This window comes from Mchenga conophoros, linkage group LG3, assembly GCF_057382185.1.
Source record: "Mchenga conophoros isolate Kocher_MC1m ecotype Shallow Benthic linkage group LG3, M_conophoros_male_GT1.1, whole genome shotgun sequence".
Classification (NCBI taxonomy): Eukaryota; Metazoa; Chordata; class Actinopteri; order Cichliformes; family Cichlidae; genus Mchenga; species Mchenga conophoros.
The window spans coordinates 2,204,132-2,227,851 of NC_140528.1; the positions used below are offsets into that span (position 1 = coordinate 2,204,132).

Sequence of the window (23,720 nt, forward strand, 5' to 3'; positions counted from 1 at the left end):
GTTCTGTTATATTCATGTTCTTGTCTCTGTTGAAAACACATTTTAATGTCCCTCAGATTTTTCTCCCAGATGAATAAATATAAAAATGACACAAACTGACTGCAGCTACTTTTTGTCCTTTCTGTCAAAAACCTTCATGTGACTCATGAGAGACACGTTTCAGCTGTTTGTGACAGATCAGAGGCCAACAAGTCATTTATAACACTTTCCATCATTGTTTAAAGTTCTCAGTGTTTCTGTGTTGCTGCGTATAGGATCTCCCAGCATCATCACTGTGCTGTCCAATCATTGTGTGCGAGGTTACCCTTATAGTGCGATGTGTGTTTGCACAAAGAGAAGCATGTGTGTCAAATATAAATAAGCACAGAACAGAAACAGCTGCTCGTTTCTTCTGTTTAGAGTCAAGTTAGTGTTTTGTGTCTTTGTTTGAGGCCTGATGTCGAGCAGAGGTGTGTGTAACTGCACTGCTCTGTTATATGTGTGAAGTGTGTGCTTCTCTTCAGCATCATCTTTGTCACTGCTGATTCCTTTGTGTCATCATGTGTTGAGAAGAGAGAACAGTTATAACAGAGGAGCAAAAGGAAGCCCTGAAATCTGCATCAACAAGGAAGTGTTGGCTCACCAGTGATCCCAGCAGAGCCACTGGTTTGGCTCCAGTTGTTCTAGATTCAATGATGTTGTTGCTACAGATACATGTCAGCATCTTTATTGAATTTTATATGAAGCAGAAATGGCGTCATTAGGAGAAGAAGAGGAGAACAAGTCCGGCGAGGAGGCAGCAGCTCTTAAAGATGAAACAGCAGCTCAGCCCTGAGCTCAGAGAGCTGCACATGAAAAAGCTCCTCAAGCAGATCCTGTCAGAGGTTTGTCATCAACAGGAGGAACTGTTCACATCATAGGATGAAGATGCTGTCAGCTGGATGAAGAAGGTTATTTAATGCAAACGTTCACACTGAAGTCAAATTGTTGTCGTGTTGAACAGATTCATGTACTGATCGTCTCCAGAATGTTAGAAGAGCTTCAATGAATCATTAGAAACAACTTACAGCTGCACAGCTGTGTCAAACACATCTGTGTGTCATTGTGGGATTGTTGTGTTTCTACATGTGACACACGTCTAAAACATGCACACAATCTGAACACAAACAGGGACTCATGTGTTCCCACAGCCAGATGCTGAGAGCCATTTCCTTGTAGTCCTGTGTCTACATACATGAACCATTAGATGTTATTGGAATGATTGTCAGCTCTGATAGTTTCATGTGTGTTTAGCTGGACGCTGTTTGATCCTCGACATGTTTAAAGGTGTCCAGTCCTGAGACACTGGGGCTGGAAACAGCTGTGATGTCATTGGACTGTCACACAGACAGAAGTGCATGAAGTGAGCAGCCGAGGAGCCGCTGATGTTTTGGATTCAACAGCATTTGAAAGGTCGACACAGACACATTTGCACACAGAAAGCTGAATCTGTCATATGCCACAGTGAACTCACTGTTCAGTGTTTTTCAGGAAGCTTCTTAACTGCCTCTGCTGCCAAACAAGCAGCTGATGTCCTTGAGAAGAAGCTGAAGAAGTCTTCAACAACAAATACAGGAAGTGGACTTTCAAATACTAGATTCACTTTAGACTCACAGAGAAATGACTCAACCAGCTGTGTTTGACTATATGAAAGGTCAGTGTGTGTCTGCACACAGACTGTTGTGTTGGACTGTTATTCAGTTGTCTGCTGAATGTTTTCAAATGTCTGCATCTCAGCTGTGATGAGGCTGGGGGTCATGGGAGGCCACCGTAGCAGCCTCTTCAACATCATGACATCATCATAAATGCTGCTGGACTGTCTGATGGGCTGACGGTGAAAAAGCCGTCGGGAAGGAAACAGAAGACGTTTCAGAGGCTGCAGCAGATTTCTTTGATTCGGGGCCTTTTTCAGCTTTATTGGACAGAGCAGTGAAGATAAGTGACAGCAAAGCAGAGAGAAAGGGGGCGTGGCCCGGGTCAAAGCCAGGCCAGCTGCTCTCCACCTCGTGGTCACCTGCTCATCCTAGTGAGCTCCACCAGCAGCCCTTTCACACACTTTACACTGTCAAACACTGTGTGTGGACCTCAGCTAACAACAGGCTGCATTTAAGTCTGGACTACATGCTTTTATATTGTTTTTATTCCATCAGCAGCTCAACATCATGAGCAGCTTTGACATAAAGACATCAAACTCAAGCTGACTTTAAACTACTTTTAATACAGGGGCTCAAAAACAACAACATCTTTATTATATATCAGGACACAAAGTCATTTCATCTCAAAGGGAAACAGCTTTATTTGGAATAACCAGCACTATCAACTGGTTTGGGATCTCCACCAGTTTCATGTCTTTGCAGCTTCTCCAACAAAGTTCCTGTAAAATCAGCATGTTTGTCTTTATTGGTTTGATAGTGATTGATTATTCAGTCCCAATCTGCTGTCATCTAAAGAACAAAATGATGTTTCTATGAGTCACAAAGCTCCAGATGTTGTCGGCTTCACAAAGAAAACAAAGAACTTAAACACAAAGTGTTTGGAGCCAAAATGTTCCCAAGCTGCTCTTTTTGAAATGGCAGAGGTACAGTGGTGTCTAACAGCACACTGTGGAAGGCAAACATGTTATTGTTGGATGAAACTTCATGAATCCTTTGTAGATTTGAGCTGTTGGAGCCTTTCTTTTCTCTTCAGGTGTACAGATGCTGAGGAGGCAGGTGAAGCAGGTGGAGCTGTTGTGATGCTGGCAGAGGGTGTGTCTTAGTAACTCTGTGAGGCAGAACTGGATCCAACATTGTGGATGTGTTGATGTTGGAGCCATTAAGAGTCTCTGGCCACACTGTAGGATTTCCCTTTGATCCACTGTGGGGGCATTTTGGAGTCTGTCAGTGAAACTCTTCATGTTTGTGTTTGACTCCAGTTTATAGAAACAGAGAAATGTGTCATGCTTTTGTTCGACCTCCACAAATACACACATTTGTTCATTGGTTGGACTTTTTGGAAGGAGACACATTGAAAACCATGTTAATAAGATCTTGTTGTTTCCTGTGGATCCGACACAGAGAGTGGACTTCAGACAGAAAGCGTGGAAGAGATTTTAGAGGCCGTGTGTGGCAACAGGAAGTTTCTGTGTGTTTGCTGATCTTACATGTGGAAAACAACACGTGATGTTTGTGAAGTTCTACAATGATCATTGTTCTCACAGCATTTTGAGTGGGAACAGTTCAAACTGGGAGTAGTGGGAGTTATTTACTGATTGAAACAAGCTGAATGTTTCTGTGACGATGAAGATCAGCAGCTCAGCTGATCAATGAACTGACATCTATCAGTCGTTTCATGAGATGAAGTCATCAGCAGACATTTGTTCTGACTGTGTGATGAATGTCAGAACGTCAGGGCTCTGCTTTAGTCACTGCTTGATGATCATTGGCTCATTGTTGAATCCAGGGGCCCAGTCTGACCTCTGACCTTTGCTGCAGGTCTTCTGTGTTATCTCCACTTTCATGTCTGATCTTCTGCTGTATCGTCCAAAATAAACATCTGGATCATTTCCAACACTTCAGCAGATCTTTAGTTTGGGCAGTGCAGCACAGAATAACACATATTGTACTATACTGCCCACTTCCTGATCTTATTGGATCTGTGTGTGAGGTTGGTGAAGGAAACACATGTTTACTGAGTGAGTCGCTGCCATTAGGAACTAGTTTTTATATCACAGCCTGGAAATCACACAGGACCATTTCTGCAAGTGAAAAGTCGTCATTGGAGGAAAATGATTATGTAGTTTGTGCGACTGAAGAATTGTCCCAACTACATGTGCTGCTGACCTTTGACCTTTCTTTAGGTGCACAGAGGAGTCTGTGGAAACATCCAGAACTGAGGCAGTGCTACAGATGCTTCAAATAAAGTGGTGTATTATCCATGTTTTCTATGGATCACATCCAGTATCCTGATCTAACGAGCCCCCTTTTTGTGGATTTTAGAGCCTCTGACTTTTGCTGCGTCTCATTTCAAGCACAAGAGCAAGAAGTGGATGAAGAAATGGAGCGAGTGGGGTCAGTGTGGTGCACGTCAGCTGTGCTCACACATGCTTTCACAAAGAACATGTGTGTTCATCGGCAGCATCAAGGTGCACTTTAGTCTTCATAATAATAAAGTATTCTGACTTTATTCTTCTGAATCCTCACAGTCATGTTGCAGCTCTGCTTTGCTTTAAGAAAATGTTCTACCAGGATGGTACTTTCCTAAACGTGTTCTCCAAATGTTCCCAAAGACTTTGTTCTAAGTAGTTCTACATGATGAAACATCCACACTGAGTTTAAGAAGGACACAAACACCATCTGTCCTTTCATCATGTGTACAAATGTGTTCAGATGTCAAATGTACCGTGAATGGATGCAAATGTGGATCAAAATACATCAGTGACCTCCTGACCCAGTATGAACCTTCCAGATCCCTCAGGTCATCTGGATCCGGTCTTTTATCAGTTCCCAGAGTCAGAACCAGACACGGAGAAGCTGCATTCAGCTTTTATGCTCCTTATATCTGGAACAAACTCCCAGAAAGCCTCAGATCAGCTGAAACACTCAGTTTATTTAAATCCAGGTTGAAGACTCACCTGTTCTCAGCTGCATTTGAATAAAGCACCAAATCCACACTTTTAAGCTTAAATTTCAAAACTTACATTTAACTACTGATTTTATCTACTGTTCTGATCTGTTTTGATTTTATATACTGTTTTGTTTGTTTGTTTGTTTGTTAATTAGTTTGTTTGCTTGTTTTAATCAATTTTAAATCATGCTTTTTATTTGTTTTTGTTTGTAATGTCTCTGTAAAGCACTTTGAATCACCTTGTTGTTGAATTGTGCTATACAAATAAACTTGCCTTGCCTTGCCATCAGTAGGGCTCAAACCTCCTGCTGTTTCTACTGGACCATAAATTCTACTTTATGATGATCTTCAAAAATAAAAACGTGAGTTTATTTGTGAACTCTGTGAAATGTGTCTGATGTTTAGTTTGAACCAATCCTGTGTCAGCCGCAGCCACATCATTGCCACACATACAAATGGGTGCGTTCCTGTTTAGACCTGCTGGCTGTCAATGGGCTTCATTCCATTTCAGACTGCCGGTGGTCGGCTGTGATCTAAACTCAACATGGCTCCTGTGTTAGAAGAGCCTCTGATTTTAAACTTTGCACATTTAATAGTTTCTTTCCAACACTGTGGAGCTACCAGCCCAGTATATGTAGCCACAGTAGATGGAGTTATCAAGCTGACTGACAAACATCAGGACTCATGTGATCCCTACATGTGGACCTTTCACAGATGGATCCAAGTGCAGATTCAACTCTGCATTACATTTGACTTCAGCTGTTACACACTTTCTAGCTGTGTCACTTCCTGCTTTTTGGATCAGATAGTTTATCCATGTCCACAAATGTTTGGCTGCATGTTTTTATCATCTATATTTCCAGTCTTCATACAGCCGATATTTCATGTGAACTCCAACCTGCCAGCTGCCATGTTTTCAGGGTTCATTCAGTGTTGAAATGTAGGACAAACAGCAGCACATGTTCTCTAAATGTTTGCAGTCATTTTACATGAAGCTGATACTACATGAGACATTTTCCATATTTACTGTCTTTGAACAGAGAATAATAAAGCCATCAAACATATACAGGCTGTGCAAATACAAACTTCTGTGGTGCATTTGATGACCTGCAGAGGAGAACAAGTCGGGCTTTTCAGCCCTAACACAACCTCTTTGTTCTCAATACTACAAAACCTTCAAAGGCTGATATGCAAGTTTACATGAATCACCAACACAGTTGTATTTGTTTCTAGTATAATTATAAATAAGCTGATCAAATATCTGCTCACTGATTAGATCCAGTATCTATTACAGATGAACTGGATATCACAGCGCATGTTGTTAATCCGTCATATCAAACTAAACCGTGTTGCTGGTGTAAATATCCTCCAATAAAGTCAGATGAGGGCTGCTGTTGCCAGGTAACGATGATGTCACACTGGATCTTCTGATCTTTAGCATCGTAGCGCTCGGAGTCTGATGTTGGCTCATGTGTTGTTAAACACCAACATGACGTTCTACTAGTCAAGGCCTCACCTTCACCCACTGATGCTGATCACACAGACCCACTAATAGAACTGTTTTATCAGGTTTATGCAGCGTCAGCATTAATGTCACATTTAATCAGACCACATTTACATTACAAGCCCACTACAACCATATGGAACTCCAAAGTGTTCAAAATTAAATAAATAAATAAGTCATGATGAAATAAATAACTATGTGAATAAAAAAGACACAGATATGTAATGTGAGAATGATATTGTGAAATAATTGAACACATTTTGAAAAAAAGCTCATTATTGTGAAATATATTGCATTCTGCTATATAAATTTACTTATTATTGTGAAATATTATTTCATGATCATTATTTTTCACAATAACAGAGATTATTCCTGAGGCATTTTATTTATTCCCAGCCATTTTTAATCCAAAATGTCCTTTTTTTCAAAGTCAGTCTTTATTTCAAAATCAAGTTTTTCCCAATGGCCTATTTATTTCATTATTATTACACATTATTTGACCACGAGCAATCTTTTCTGGTTTGACGCCGTCTTTGTAGCCAGAAACCAGCTCTCTCCTCGGCTTCCTCCACTACACGCTTCCCCCACGCCAGTCTCCTCCGTCACTATAAAGGGGAGAGTCATGAGCTCCATCACCCTCACCTGTGCCGTCCAACGTCCCGCCACCAGCCTCCACTGCAGCAGGCCAGAGACCACACCCCTGCCACAATAAGTAAAAGTATATCCTTGCTGTACCCTTAATGCTAAATATGCTAAATTAACCACTCCCTTTGCCCCTTTGGGATTATTCTTATGCCACTGGGATGTTGACCTTTGACCTTCACATTAGAGAGATGGGCAGACATAATTAGTGTATGAATTTTAAAGTAACAGGTAATAAAGAGAGTGCAGCAAATGTAGTCAGGTTTCTTACTCTGTATCACACATGAGTGCCCGAGGGAGGCGGGGCTGACTGGGGAGACACAGGAAACAGAGAGACAGGGCTGACTCGACATGAAACGATGAAACGTGGGACACGGGAACAGAAACTAAACACAGGCTGAAATGAACACTGAGGGAGGGAGAACTAAGATTACTGAGAGCCTGATAAATAAGAAGAACAAAAACCAAGAAAAACAAGAGTCAAAGAAAACCAAAAACACAAAGCATTGGGCCAGGACCCACTGCTGTGACATTTATATGTGATAAAAACATTAAAAACTGCTCACATGTTGAAATCTTTCTACGTATACTTTAGGTTCAGCTCTCCAGCCTGGCATTTGGTTAAGCATGATTCAAACATTTGATTTTGTTTAACTGGTTTTAATTATAGTTACTTTTTGTGAACATTTGTTGCAGCATTTAAAAATACATCATTTATTTTCAAACTTTTACTTGATTTAGAGCATCATGTTTGACCAACGTAAATGTTTTAATTTCATATAAAATAACTGAAACAGTGAACTAAATATCTGAAATCTTTCCTTCCTTAAAAGTTATAATCCTACTTAAGTTATAGTGCAAACGCTTAAGCAACAAATATACTTGATGCTAATTAATTAATATTTCCCTTTGATGTTGCAACTATGCGGTCACTTCTGTCTTTAAACAAAATAATATTTTCCAGTTACAGAAATCATAAAGTCCAAACTAAAGTGCTACTGTTGCTATATGCATTTTATATAAATCATGGATGATGGTCCTGACATGAAGGAAGAGAAAGTTACAGGTTGCATCCTTTGACTTTGTCTCCGTGCCTTTGGGCGATTTTCAGAAGGACAGATGTTTCTGTTCAATTCTTAAATCAATTTTTTCAAACACAAACACTATTTTAAAGCTTCTAGAGAGTAAAATATTAATGATAATTATAATAACAATAATAAAAACAAAAGCTCTCAGATCCATCAAACCAAGCAGCAGAAAGAACAATAACTGAAGAGAAAACTTTAACCTTGTAGACTTCATTATGTTCCAGCTGCTCTACAGACGCTGTGACCTCGAACTTAAGCAGGTCGTAAAGTATGTGCAGCTCAATAACTTCATAATCAGACCCTGTGGTATTTAGGCAGCAGAACAACTAAGAATAACAACTACAAATAATGTTTTTAGGTTTCTGTTGTACTGCAAGGTTCTGTACAGGAGAACCAAACCAAGAGCAAATATTACGTCTCATTTACACCTGAGCACGAAGAGCCATCAACATTTAGCAAATTGAATCATCTTTGTTTAGATGCAAGAAGAATCATATAGAAATGAAAAAGTAGAAATAGAAATCCAGAGCAAAGATATCCTCTAATTCAGCGTAGCACATGTGCAGCTGCTGCGATTCACGTAAGCATTCGGCTCGTCGCTGTTGCAGATTTTTCTCTCGCTGTTCTGGCTCACAGCGCTGCAAACACAGAAATAAATATCCCCAAAGGTGTGAAAGGGAGCTAATTAGTAAGAGTATTGTTACTCTCCGCAGGAGTAGTCCAGCAGTAGAAATCAGTACAATAACAAGGTGTGTAACATCTAGCAGGGTGACAGAAAAACCCAGGGTAACTTCTAAGGACCTCAACGTCTCTCTCACATTGTGTTTTTAAACATGCTTCCATTTGTCACTTCAGTCTTTACTCTGAAATACAGGAAGAGAAATCATGGCTGAAACTATTTCTCATGAAACCAGGGGTGTGGTCCAACAGTCAGTTTGGTGAGGAAGGTTCCTAACTGAGAGAAGTGACCCAGAAGTATCTGTGTAGCAGCCACAATGAATCCAGATCATGAGCTTTATTAACTGATCAAAGTCTCTTCTTTCATCTTCTGTATCATTCAGTTTGCATTGGTAATGCCCATTATTGTAATGCTTTTTTAAGACCAGCAAAACTTTATTTCACTTTGGGTTAGCTGGGATAAGTGATGGATGGAGGGAATTTTACTTCAGCCACAGAAATCCTAAACAGGAAGGAGGAGCAGAGTTACAGTGGATCACTATCCAGCACGGAAACAAGGTTTATTTCAATTTCTTGGCCATGAGTGAGATTTACTGAGTGGGCAAATTAGGGAGACGACACCATCAGATCCCGAGCCCTCCATGTGTTAATCAAGAGACGGCTGCTGTGCTACATCCATAAATAATGAATAAATTAGGAGCTAAAGCTGAAAGGACAGTTTATTTGTACCATCAGTGAAGATATTTTACATTTGAATTTTTTATTTAACATTTGCAAGATTCAATAACATAAAGAACCTGAACAAGAAAACATTTATGTGGATCAAAATACATTAAAACAAAAACTTTATAATAGGAAACAGAGTTTTCAACCAACTGATGAAAAGAAAGCTAACCACTTGACATGAACACTACAGTAGGACAGTTTTGAAAGCTTAAAATGGAACTAGGGGAAGAGTTTGATTCACAGCTGCCTCATCAGATTTTTACAGGAGATTCTATCTGAACTCTGTGGAGCCTGATCTCAAGCTTTTTGAGTCTGACACAGAAACCAGAGGATCTTTCTGTGTCTTCAGATTCACTGTGATCCAGTGATGGGAGTGATTTCAGCCCTGAGTGATCGCGCTGATGTTTGCACAGAGCAGACAATGAGGTGAATGTTTGGGCACATTGGTAACAGTGAAACAGTTTATTAGTAACGTGGGATCGTTTGTGTGCAGAGTATGAACTGAGATTCCTGAAGCTCTTGTCACACTGCTCACAGCTGTAGTTTCCTTCCATGTGTGCACGTTCATGAATGTTACGACTACCTGACCGTGAGAAGCTTCTCTCACAGTGTCTGCACTTGTGTGGTTTCTCTCCTGTGTGGACTCGTTTGTGTGATTTAAGCTGACCTGCAGTGGTGAAGGATGACCCACACTGATCACAGAGGTGCTTTTTAACCCCACTGTGAATCAGTTCATGTTGTTTTAAATCACTTGATGTGGTGAAGCTTCTCCCACATTCTTTGCAGTATTTCAGTTTGTCTCCAGTGTGTCTACGTTGATGTACTTTTAGGGTCTTTTGCTGACTGAAAGTTTTTCCACAGAGGTCACAATGAAAGTCTTTCCCACCACCACAGTGATGACAGGGTTGAGAACTGGATCCATCTGTGTCGCTCTGCTTCTAAACAAAGACACAAAGACAGTGTAAGTCAGTCCTTCAACATTTGTATCCTGAACGTCGCCTGAAATAAAGAGCATCTCTGCAGACGTCCAACTACATTTGACTGTTTCAGTTAACACACTCAGTTTACTGGGCTGCAATAACTACAATACTACCACCATAATACTACAGTAATACTAAAATCATAACTGAAAGGAAAATCTGAATAATCACTCAGAGCTGCTTTTCCATGCAGTAGAATTGCTAACATGCTAACACAGTTTAATGAGCAGAGTAGTTCCAAACAGTCAGGCTAAAATGACAAGATAACAATATAAATACATACCTCACAGTAGCTGCACTTGTAGAGTCTCTTTCTGGTGTGGATCTGTTGGTGTCGTCTCAGGTGATGTGGAGTTTTAAAAGTCTTCTCACACAGGTCACATTGATAAGGTCTCTCCTCAGTGTGGGTAAACATGTGTCGTTGTAAGTGTGCGTCTGTTGTAAAGTATTTGCCACACTGTTCACAGCAGTACACATCATGTCTGGTGTGAATGCGTAGGTGTGTATTTCGGTACCCTCTCTGGCTGAAGGTTTTTCCACAGATGTCACAGCTGTATGCCTTAATTCCAGAGTGGGTAACTAGATGACTCTGTAAGTGGCTACTTTGAGTAAAAGCTCTGCCACACTGATCACAGCTGTACGCTTTAACTCCACTGTGGATGAGTTGGTGTTCTTTTAGGGAACGCTTGAAGGAAAAAGACTTTCCACACAAGTCACAGCTGAACGGTCTCTCTCCAGTGTGGATGACCTGATGCTGTTTTAGTGAAGCCGTCACAGTAAAACCCTTCCCACAGTCGTCACAGCTGTATGGCTTAATTCCAGAGTGGGTAACTAGATGCTTCTGTAAGTGGCTACTGCGAGTAAAAGCTCTGCCACACTGATCACAGCTGTACGCTTTAACTCCACTGTGGACGAGTTGGTGTTCTTTTAGGTGACCCTTCAAGGAAAAAGACTTTCCACACTCGTCACAGCTGAACGGTCTCTCTCCAGTGTGGATGACCTGATGCCGTTTTAGTTTAGCCCTCACAGTAAAACCCTTCCCACACTCGTCACAGCTGTATGGCTTAATTTCAGAGTGGGTAACTAGATGACTCTGTAAGCTTCTACTGCGAGTAAAAGCTCTGCCACACTGATCACAGCTGTACGCTTTAACTCCACTGTGGATGAGTTGGTGTTCTTTTAGGTGACCCTTCAAGGAAAAAGACTTTCCACACTCGTCACAGCTGTATGCCTTAATTCCAGAGTGGGTAACTAGATGCCTCTGTAAGTGGCTACTGTGAGTAAAAGCTCTGCCACACTGATCACAGCTGTACGCTTTAACTCCACTGTGGATGAGTTGGTGTGTTTTTAGGTAACCCTTCCTGGAAAAAGACTTTCCACACTGTTCACAGCTGAACGGTCTCTCTCCAGTGTGGATGACCTGATGCTGTTTTAGTTTAGCCCTCAGAGTAAAACCCTTCCCACACTCGTCACAGGTGTGTTTTTTCTCTCCCTTTCTTCTGTGAGGTTTGTCGGCCTCCTGAGAGCGCTGACTTCTGGCTCCATGTTGGTCCTGCAGTGACAGAGATACAAACAGAGGCAGTGAGTGAAATGCAGTCGTGGAACAAACTCAACCTTCAAACTCCATTAACACTAGTTTTAAACCTGAAGGTGGAGCGTGGCACCAAACACCTTAAAGGTCTCTTATCCCCACCTGCTGGTAGTTCTAACACATTACATCCAACCTCCTGTTAAAGATAATTCATGACTGTTCAAACACTAAAATCATGCACACACACACACACACACACACACACACACACACACACACACACACACACACACACACACACACACACATTATTTTATAATTTAGATTATTTTGTTGTTTCCTATTACATATTTCTATAATTTGTATAGATTTATACAGAATTATTCAGTGATAATAAATCCTATGTTTGTTTATTCTAAAGGAACCCCGTTAGCTTCCACAACAGATGTTGCTCGTCTTCCGTCAAATACTCACATAAAATATTACACAATAAAGTGGATTCAAGATATCCACATAATTTCACTCTTACATCCACAGTGAGGTTTCACAATTGTTCAAATATAAGCAATCAATAATAATAATAATAATATCAATAACATTGAGGCACATTACACAAATTTCAAAAACAAATCATGTCTTACAATATTTACAACAACTAAAAGCTCTGTAAATCGGCTTTTAAGTGTTCATTGAAGTTTTGAATAATTCTCTAATTTTTTAAGGCAACTTATTCCACTTAAAAGTTGCTCTAAATGTAACAGTTTTACAAAACGTTACTTTTAACTCGAGCATTTACTAAATTGCAGCTTGTTGAAAACTGTGTAATATGATGATGTATTTCATCTGGATACTGCAGCTGAGCAGAATAAATGTGGTGTGTTTAACAGAATTGCTTTCTTTAGAACTACAAGTAAGCCATAGAATATTTTAGCCTGTACAGGAAGCCAAGAAAGGTTATTATGCATTTTATCAATATTAGTATAGTATGAACATCTTCACACTAATCTGGACGCCTTATTCTGGACTAACTGAAGTCTGTTAAGATCTGTCTTATTAGCTGCTGACCAAATGATTGAACAATACTCCAGATGAGACATTACTAGTGCATTAATGACATCTTTCATAATGAAGAAGTGATACACAAAGAGCATTTCATAGCCATAGCTATGCCTTGTCGGCAGAGTTATGTGACATTAGTGATGTTTGTACTTTCAGCGTTAACTTGGTTTTAAAGCCTTTAAAATATACGCCGTTCAATAGTCGACCTTAATCTGACAGAGAATGTGATGATTTTGTGGATAATTAAAGTCAGTCATATATCCACAAACACAACAAGCTGAAAGTCAGTGATGCTGCTCGGTTTGCAGTCCTGAACATCACGGCACAAGCAGGATTCACTGCACTGTTAATGTTAGCTGTGTTATATTGCTGCCTCTGTTCGGTGGTGTCGAGCCAAACGCACTTTAACGTGTGTTTGAACGAGCTGACGGTTCACTCGTTAAGCTGAAAGAAAGATGCTTTAATCACAGCAGTCACACATGTGTCCACTGCACCATCTGGAACTCTTCTTGTTTACACTCGTAATAACACAAACACTAAATCCTGCTTCTCTGGTGCTGTTGTGTAGCAGTGTGTACACCTGAGACTGTCACCTGTCTGTCTGTCCTGCACTCTCTCTCTGTTTCTTTCTCTCTGATTGTGGAATAAAAGTATGAACATGTGTTTATAAGTTACACTTGTGTTTGAATCCTGCAGCTTATCACACATTTGATTTCCATGTGTGACGACTGCAAGTGTCCAGAGTGAGGACAGACTGAGGGAGCCACTGCTGCACATCATCTGTGAGGCTTTGCAGCCCTGATGATCCACCAGGACAAACTCAGCAGTGTGTGAGGAAGAGGAGGAGGAAGAGCCAGCAGCAGCTGACAGATGGAGAGAATAGACAGACTGTTCCCTGTTTGTGAAGGACTGCTAGGAAAGTTTAACATAACTGTCTGTGCTGAATCAGTCTTATTAGATAATGTTCAAATAATGTTATCATCCCAGTGTTTCCAGTGTGGGAGAAAGTACTCAGAGTACTCAGGGCCTTCAAGTTACACACTATGAAAGGCAGCAACAAGTTTAATGTTCAGAAACCTAAAGTCTGTATCAGCAGCAGAATGGAGCTAAAAATAAATGTTGGTTTCAGTTCTATGAAGCTTTGAGTATTTTGGATCAGTAGCTGCTGTGTTTGTTGCATCATATTGCTGTAACTGTTTATATGCTTTATATATTCTGAGCTAAGTTGATCTATAGTGTTACATCATATTCTATAAGGATGTTATGTGTTTGTAGACTTTCTGCCCAGTTTGACCCATTTAGCAGACGTCAGCCTGTTTAAGGCTCTGATATCTATTCTGTGTGACTTAAAGCAGTTATGACATGGTCTGATTTTCTCACCCAATAAAGGAATATTTCATCTATCAGTCTACTCTTCATTCTATCAGACACAGTTATCACAGCTCCTACATTTGCTTTTTACACATATATGTAAGCATTCAGCCACATTTAGTACCAACATATTAAATGAACAATATTTGTCTCTTATATATGATACATCTGTATACACACTGTCACAGATACTTGTCTGTGAGTGAAGTGATTAATATGATAACTATAATATTGGCCATATTATATTTACATTACCACAGTGAGATGACTTTAGTCTCATGAACAACATCAGCTAATTGTTATTTACAGCTAATCTTAAACGACTGTTCAGCACAGAAATGAAGCCCAACAATCATGTTTCACAGTCCTGTGGTCTCAGCCTCAGATACTCATCAAATCACACAGAGCTCATGTAGAAACAAATGAACTAAATATGTTCTCCTTCATTTCTGTCAAACAAAGCTGTATGAAACGTTTCCAGCTGTTAGTATCATGGTTGCTAGGCAACCTGGGCAGCGCGACGGAGGCTAGACGTCCCATTTCACGAGCCTACGAGCCTCGCACTTCGGCCTTAGCGGTCTTTGAGTACGCGGCCCTTGAGGACTTTAAAGCTGCAGAACCTGAATCGGGATACAGCCATGATGATCTCCAGCCTCGTGCTCGCCAACATTCTCACCTGAGTTAAGAAGACGATCACTGAAATGGTCTCAGCAGGTCCTTTGATGACAGCAATGAAATGCAGCGGTAAGGCTTTTTGGGGATTAAGTTCGTTTTCATGGCAAAGAAGGACGATGCAGTTCATCTGATCACTCCTCATAACATTCTGGAGTGCAGGCAAAATGCTATTATAAAAACTTAAGCAGCAACTTCTCCAGGTTCCAATATTTATGCAATTCTCAAACCTTTTGGCCACGACTGTATAACCTCTTCTGAAGTTTAGTGGATATTATACATGGTTATGCTCAGGATGTGTCGGCCAGTTTCCACTGGAAACGCCTTTTGGTTAAACTGTCAGCGAGGAATTTGCATTTGCACTGTTACATTTTTATATAACTTTAATGCACATAAACAACAGCTGCTTGTTTCAGTGAAAATACATTGATGGGTTTTTAATAAAGTTGTGCAGCTGTAAAGTATTTTGTCTGGTGTCAATTCTATCGTCAGCTACATCGTTATGGCAAATGTTCAAATGTATATGGTGATAAATATCTTTGGTCATATGGTCCTGCTCTGTCTGTCACCTTCTGTGTTGAGCTCATTGTTTCCTCTGTAGTGGCTGAGCTGAGTCCAAGTAGCTGAAAATGTTCCTCTGCTGCTCCGTCAGACTCTCCTCCTCCTGCTGATCAGCTGGGACACAAAACAGATCTTTGTTAGGCTCCACACTGCACTGAAGAGTCAAAGTGTCTCATATGTTCATCTGACAAGTAAAAGAACACATTTTTGTTTCCCGAGGTGGGCAACTTGTTGGAAACAAACACAAAAGGTTTGAGCACTGATACCTGCCATTGCTGGCATTGAAAGATGCAACGCCAGCAATGTGGATTGTCAAGACTCAAACCAATCATCAAGCAAAGACAACAGGGATCATTTGTTTCTGTTTATTTAGCATTCACAGCATTTGTAGTTGCCTTCTGTGCAGGGGAAGTCCACGCACACTGTGTGGTACCGCCATCCGCAGAAGGTGCACTCAACCTCTGTAAGAGAAACGAGATTGTCTGAGACTGAAATGATATTCACTAAAGAAGTGGTGATTTGTAAAACTTCACATTTTGATCCGGGACGTACTCTGCATGAAAACAAGCGCTCACTCTTCCTACTCAACAAATGACAAGGGCGGAGCCTTATACCACGTGATACAGAAGCTGTGCCGTGTGATGCTAAAATTAGCAGGGAAAAAACAACGGAGAGCACGTCAGGGATGACGAGAAAGTGACAGGAGAAAATCCGTCCGGGTCAACCACCCAAACATCAATAACGGGAACCTTATACAGCGCTTCCCTATACACGTCAAACTCCCGCAGGCACAAAGACATCACGGAGGCTATCACTTATCACCTGACCAAAGATATGTGTAACGGTCTTTTGCATTTGATGTTTGTTGCATTTGATATTTGTTAAGCTGTATGTCTGGATTTTGTTCCTTTGCGCCCTCTGGTGGTGAACTGTGCAGGGTACAGCTTTGCTGTTTGGGTCTCCACCCAGCAACTTTTCTTTTGCTAGCGCACATGGTGTCTGCATGCTGCAACTCACAGTTAGCTCCACACATGGAGAAAATATTGTTTAAAGAGTGAAAATAATTGACGAAGAAGATGGAAGATAAGGCAATAAGGCCATAAAGCTCTATTTAGCACTTCCTGGATGTCAGCTCACGAGGTTTGTGTATTTTAAATGGTTTATTTTCTGTAATTAAGGATTTTTTTGATTGATTGACACTATGTACAAGAGCGCATTTTGATGTGATGTTTTTGTTTTATTGTTTTGTCCGTGAGCAGTTCTCACGGGTTGCCAAGACCAGAATAAACCCTGTTTTATAACTACATCGTGCGTACGTCAATCCTTGAGGGTGCTACAGTGAGAACTCCGCTCTGCACGGGTAGATGAAGGACGCAGCCCCGCAGGAAATTCAGGTGCCCCGAAAATAAGTGTTGCCTCAGTTAAAGGACTCAATATAATTAACCACAAGAAAGAGAAATAAAAAGGAAAAGGACTGTAAAATTAATTAAGATAAGTTTCCTTTTATAAATAAACAAAGGACTGAAATATTTCTTCTTTTTTCTTTCCTTCTCATTGTTTACATTTCTGCTGTTCAAGTGACTGATATTCATACAGTGTTAAGTTAATGTTGTGATGAGTAACCTGTGCATCGTGCATATGGTGGGCTTCAGCAGTTGCTGTAAGAAACAGTATTACTGGCTTGGAGAAGAGATGTAATGTGAGTTAAGTATACATGTTAAGTGATGTTTAAGGAGTAATAGTAATTACTGTGCTTTAAAGTTGTAACAGTAAATGAAGATTAATATTCATTTGCTCCTCAACTAACAAATCAAATTTAAGCTGCTGCACCTTTACATTAAGGCTAAGTAAGATACACAAAAAACCCAAACCCCTCCAACAATGGCAGAGTTTGAGGCTAATCCAGAAGTCAGTGAAAAGGGTGATGTGGAACAACTTTCTGCAGATGAGCAACTACAAGCAGTTGAAGGCACAGCTGATGATGTTTCTACTACCTCACAAAGAGCACGACAGAGCCAACGAGTCCGTACATTGACGGAAAAGGGCAAAGAACTGTACGGTGAGCACATAAAGAAGGCTGCACATCGTTTCAGTGTGCGCTATGAGAAGTGGAAGGTTGTCATTAAGAATGCCAAAGGAGCTATAGATGGTCAATGCTCAAAGGATCTGCTACAAGAACATGTTTCCAAGGTTTTGAGTGCTTCTAAGGATGTGAATGCAGCCTATGATGACTTGAGACGTATTGAATCTCCAGATAGTGACACAAGACGAAGGATGGATACGTGTGAAGCCATAACAAAGACAATTATCGAATCTGTAAGAAAGTGTCCAAGCCCAAGTAATGCGGAGGTTCAAAGAGATGAAGAACTTTGGAAGGACACTGAGTCTTCATCTAAATACGTAGCCTCAGATGTGAAAAGTCAAAGGGATGAAAAATGGAAGGAGACTGAGTCTATGCCTAAGTTAGAAGCCTCAGACAGGATGAGTGTTAAGTCACACCACACTAAGCTCTCTTCTCATTCGAGGGTTTCCTCTAGACACTCCAGCCGGCTCTCGGCTAAAAGACAAGATGCAGCTGCTGAAGTTGCAGCAAATGAGGCTGCTCTCCAAGTTCTGCTTGAACAAGAAATCCATATGAAGGAAATTGAAAGGCAAGAAGCAGAAATAGCACAAAGACAAAAGGCTCTAGAAGCTAAGCGCAGAGAAGTAGAGCGACTTGAGACTGTAAAAAAGCTGAATGCAGCAAAGGCTCGACAGCGAGTGTATGAACAAAGTGAATGTTCAGATGAAGAAATATACAACCTACTTCACCACAGATCTGATAAAAATGAAGTCAAGTCTGAAAACAATGACCAGCATATGAAACGGTGTTCCTCGCCACGAAATGTGACACCGCACCAAGAGGTGAACACAGAAGATCTGGTCAAAGCATTTGCAGTGTCTCTTAATGCAAGTCGTCTTCCGGTACCAGAGCCAACAATATTCAGTGGCGACCCTATCAGATATAATGATTGGAAAATTTCCTTTCAGACTCTGATTGACAGGAAAAATATACCAACTGAAGAGAAGACTTATTATCTGAGGAAATATGTAAGTGGACCTGCAAGGAAGGCAATAGAAGGCTACTTCCCGCTTGGCACAGAGTCTGCATACTATGCAGCATGGACAGTTCTCGTAGAGAGGTATGGAAATCCCTTCCTCGTAGCAAAGGCCTTCAGAGACAAACTTGACGCATGGCCTAAGATAAGCTCTAAAGGCAGTATGGAACTTCAAGCATTTGCTGACTTCCTTTGCTGCTGTAAGACAGCCATGTCGCAAATGAAGGGGCTTGAAGTGCTCAATGACTGCAATGAAAACCAAAAAATGCTCGCAAAACTTCCAGATTGGCTTACTTCAAGGTGGAACAGAAAGGTTACAGAAGTGCAAGAAGAGACTCACACCTTTCCAAGCTTCAGCCAATTCGTAGATTTCATCTCACGGGAAGCCAAAATTGCCTGTAATCCCATAACATCTCTCTTTGCTCTGAAGCCAAGTGAAACTGAAGGGGCAAAAACAACAAGGAACAGAGGCAATGGAGCAAAGGTGCTAGCAACTAACTCAAATGATAGGACTGTTAGTGCTAGTTGTGTGTACTGTGAAAGGTTGAGTCACAGCCTACTTAAGTGTAGAAGGTTCATAAATGAGAGCATTGTTGAGAGACCAAAGTTTGTTCAAGACAAGAAGTTATGTTTTGGCTGTCTGAACTCTGGTCATCGCTCCAAGGATTGCGAAGGGAGAGAAACCTGTGACACATGTAATAAAAGACATCCAACATGTCTTCATGACAATCGCACGAAGGAAGACAGAACAAGGAGAAATCCACACAAGAACAGTGACAGGACAAGACAAACGAACGCAGATGTCTCACAAGACAACAGTGTCACACCAACAACAAGTGAAGCGACTTCTAACAGAGTCACACAGAATGTTGACGACACTCACACATCTTCCATTATTCCAGTATGGGTGTCAACCAAAGGTGAGCCAGCGCATGAAATTCTTGTGTACGCGCTCCTTGATACACAGAGCGATACGACCTTTATTCTTGAAGAAACGGCACAAGCTCTGCATATCAAAGGTGAATCGACTCAGCTAAAGCTCACTACTATGTCTTCAAGAAACACAGTTGTGTCCTGTCGCAAGTTCTCAGGTCTACAAGTCAGAGGGTTCTACTCAAATAAGACCATTTCCCTACCAGTGACGTATGCCAGAGACTTTATTCCCGCAAACCGAGATCACATTCCATCGCCTGCAACAGCTAAGGCATGGTCTCATCTTGACTGCATTGCAAGTGAGATCGCTCCACTACAAAGCTGTGATGTTGGTCTGCTGATTGGGTACAACTGCCCCCAAGCACTTGTTCCTTGTGAGGTTGTGTCTGGAAAGGAAAATCAGCCGTTTGTGCAAAGAACTGATCTGGGATGGAGTATTGTGGGTTATGGCAATCCATGTCTCGATTATGGAGACGCCTTCGGAATAAGTCACCAAGTCATTGTGAAGGAAGTGGTGCCTGACATTAATCCCTCTTTAAATCTCACCAACAAGGTTCACTATGTCTACAGAACTCAAATAAAGGAAATGATCTCTCCCACAGAGGTCCTAAAGATGTTGAAGTCTGACTTTGTTGAGAAAGTACCAGAAGACACAAAGGTCTCTCAAGAAGATCTCAAATTTTTAACAAAGATGAAGGCCGGCATTAGGCACAAGGAGGATGGTCATTTTGAAATGCCACTCCCATTTAAGAGTGAAAGGCCGAGAAAAAAAAAAAAAAAAAAAAAAAAAAAATGACAAAGGATGAACTGAAGCTCTGCCATCACGTAATGTCGCATACTGCTGTTTCTGATGTCATTTAGAAAAAAAAAAAAAAAAAAAAGAGTGAAAGGCCGAACCTGCCAAACAACAAGGTATGTGCTATTCATCACCTCAAATGTTTAGAAAAAAGGCTCAAGAGTAACAAGCAGTACTACATGGACTATAAGAAATTCATGAATGACATCTTAGCCCATGGAGATGCTGAAAAGGTCACAGAGCAAGACATTGACAAGACACCAGTATGGTACATCCCACATCATGGTGTGTATCATCCACAAAAACCCGGAAAGATTCGTGTCGTCTTTGATGCCTCTGCCAAGTTCCAAGGCGCTTCCTTAAATGACCATCTCCTCACTGGTCCAGAGCTAACAAACACCTTGCTCGGAGTCTTGTGTCGCTTCCGAAGAGGCCCAGTGGCTTTCATGTGTGACATCGAACGCATGTTCCACCAATTCCATGTGCATGCTTGTGACCAAGATTACCTACGGTTCTTGTGGTGGGAGAACGGTGACCTTGAAACTCCATTCACTGTCTACAGGATGAAGGTACACCTATTTGGAGCAGCATCTTCTCCAGGTTGTGCCAACTATGGCCTCAAGCATCTTGCAGCTGAAGGGGAAGGAAGTTTTAATGAAGAAACCATCAAGTTCATCAAAACCAACTTCTATGTTGATGACGGACTAGCAAGTGTTGACACTGAAGATCAGGCAATACAGCTGGTTAATGAAGCACGCAAACTCTGCAGCATGGGCAAACTTCGGTTGCACAAGTTCATCTCAAACAGCACCAAAGTTCTAGCTTCGCTTCCGAAAGAAGAATGCGCTGCAGCTCCCAAAGAGCTAGATATGGCACTCGGTGAAGTACACATGGAAAGAGCACTTGGCGTACAATGGTGTGTGGCATCAGATCAATTTCAGTTCAGAGTAGTTGTTAAGGACAAACCACTCACCAGAAGAGGAGTATTGGCCACAGTCGCCTCTGTGTTCAATCCACTTGGGTTTGTGTCACCTTTCATTCTGCTGGGAAAGCAGATTTTGCAACAAATGTGTCGAGATAAACTCAGCCAGGATGATAACTTACCTGACAGACTTCGACCTCAGTGGGAGTATTGGTTGCGTGACCTGGGAAACCTTGCAGACGTAAAGGTTCACAGATGCTACATTCCTTCGACCTTCAAGGCACAGCACTACGAACTTCATCATTTTTCTGATGCAAGTGCATCTGGATATGGAATGTGCACTTACCTCAGAGCAGTAAGCACAACTGGTGAAGTCCACTGCTCATTGGTGATGGGAAGATCAAGAGTTCCACCAACCAAAGTCACAACTATACCTCGGCTTGAGTTGTCGGCGGCCGTTGTTGCTGTGCGCACTGGTGACATGCTGAAAAAGGAATTGGAAATGGAAATTTCAGAAGAAAGGTATTGGACTGACTCGAAGGTGGTACTCGGATATGTCAGCAATGAAGCCAGAAGATTTCATGTGTTTGTTGCAAACCGAGTGGAACGCATCAAACAAAGCACAGATTCAACCCAATGGAGGTATGTAACTTCCGAAGATAATCCGGCAGACCACGCCTCAAGAGGTCTCACAGCAGAACAACTTGTAGCATCAAACTGGTTCAAAGGCCCAGACCTCCTTTGGCAGAAGATCATACCCAGTGGGGAAATTAAGGTGGGAGAGTTATCAACCAGTGACCCGGAGGTTAAGAAGGTTCAAGTCCACAAGATACAAGGGGAGGAACAAAGGTCACTGTTAGATCGCTTACACAAGTTTTCCGACTGGTCGAGGATGATTAAGGCAGTTGCTAGACTCAAGCGCTATGTGAAAGAAGCAAAGGATCACAAGAGTAGATCACACGACATCAGTAGTGTAACAAGAGAGAAAGGAAGCAGAGTTAACAATCATAAAGATGGTTCAAGAAACAGCCTTTGCTCAAACTTCGAGCTAACAGATTCTGGATTCTTGGATGCAGCAAGATCGTGTCATCTTACATCTATAAATGTGTAAAATGCAGAAGGTTCAGAAGGCGCACAGAGCAGCAGAAGATGGCAGACCTCCCAGAGGATCGGATGGAGACCACACCGCCATTCACCTACTGTGGGATGGACTGCTTTGGTCCTTTTTATGTCAAAGAAGGCCGCAAGGAGCTAAAGCGTTATGGCTTGCTAATCACTTGCATGTGCTCCAGAGCAGTGCATCTTGAAATGCTTGACGATCTCTCTACAGATTCCCTCATCAACTCATTACGTGCATTCATGGCCATCAGAGGTACAGTTCGTCAGATAAGATGTGATCAAGGCACGAATTTTGTCGGCACTAGAAATGAGTTTATTGGAGCATTTAAGGAAATGGATCAAGCCAAGCTAGGGAAACTGGACTGTGAGTTTCTCATGTACACCCCAGCATCTAGTCATATGGGTTGTGTCTGGGAAAGACAAATTCGCACCATAAGAAGTGTTCTCATGTCCATTCTGGAACAATCAGCCAAACAACTCGACAGCTCCTCTCTGAGGACATTCCTGTATGAAGTCATGGCAGTGATTAATAGCAGACCATTGACTACTGACCAACTATGTGATCCATCAAACCCAGAACCTTTAACACCGAATCACATACTAACCATGAAGTCCACAATCATCTCTCCACCTCCAGGAAGGTTTGCGAAAGAAGATCTTTATCTCCGTAAGAGGTGGCGTCGTGTTCAACTACTTGCCAACACTTTCTGGACAAGGTGGAAAAAGGAGTATTTGTTAAATCTTCAAGGAAGACAGAAGTGGACCAAAGAGCACAGAAATGCTAAGATCAATGATGTTGTCCTCCTGAAGGATGAGATAACTCCACGCAACCAGTGGAAGTTGGCAAGGATCATTGAAGTGTATCCTGGAAAGGATGGAAAAGTGAGGAAGGTGAAATTGCTGCTGAGTGATCCAACCCTGGATAGAGCAGGAAAACGTAACTCCAAACCTGTGCACCTGGAAAGACCCATTCAGAAGACAGTCATTCTGATGGAAGCGGAAGACGATTCTCCACCGCACTCTGCTTAAAGGATAATTCACGATAGTTCATTCAAAAGCCGTTCATTAGTTCATAGGCAATACTTTATTCTTTTTAATCACAAGTGATTGGTGGGAGTGTAACGGTCTTTTGCATTTGATGTTTGTTGCATTTGATATTTGTTAAGCTGTATGTCTGGATTTTGTTCCTTTGCACCCTCTGGTGGTGAACTGTGTAGGGTACAGTTTTGCTGTTTGGGTCTCCACCCAGCCACTTTTCTTTTGCTAGCACACATGGTGTCTGCATGCTGCAACTCACAGTTAGCTCCACACATGGAGAAAATATTGTTTAAAGAGTGAAAATAATTGACGAAGAAGATGGAAGATAAGGCAATAAGGCCATAAAGCTCTATTTAGCACCTCCTGGATGTCAGCTCAC

General features: G+C 41.5%; 2 protein-coding genes across 2 annotated transcripts; one reads left to right on the forward strand and one right to left on the reverse strand.

Moving 5' to 3' along the window:
* Positions 1-9,236: 9,236 nt before the first annotated feature.
* LOC146576973 (uncharacterized) lies at positions 9,237-14,332 on the reverse strand. Its single transcript, XM_085267606.1, has 3 exons — positions 14,327-14,332; positions 10,525-11,793; positions 9,237-10,199 (listed from the first exon to the last, which is right to left on the reverse strand). Exons 1-3 carry the CDS (start codon positions 14,330-14,332, stop codon positions 9,513-9,515), a joined length of 1,962 nt encoding a protein of 653 aa, XP_085123732.1. The 3' UTR covers positions 9,237-9,512.
* A 2,928-nt stretch (positions 14,333-17,260) lies between these two features.
* On the forward strand, positions 17,261-18,569 carry LOC146576974 (uncharacterized). Its single transcript, XM_085251675.1, is given in 2 exon segments — positions 17,261-18,370; positions 18,373-18,569. Coding segments are annotated over 2 exon segments (1,125 nt in total). The 5' UTR covers positions 17,261-17,316; the 3' UTR covers positions 18,444-18,569.
* Positions 18,570-23,720: the final 5,151 nt, after the last annotated feature.

What these genes read in the sequence shown, in the direction of transcription:
- LOC146576973 (XM_085267606.1), bottom strand. An exon ending in ACAAGTGCAGCTACTGTGAG is followed by an intron (nt 10,200 to 10,524) that starts GTATGTATTTAT and finishes GTCTTTGTTTAG; the next exon opens with AAGCAGAGCGACACAGATGG.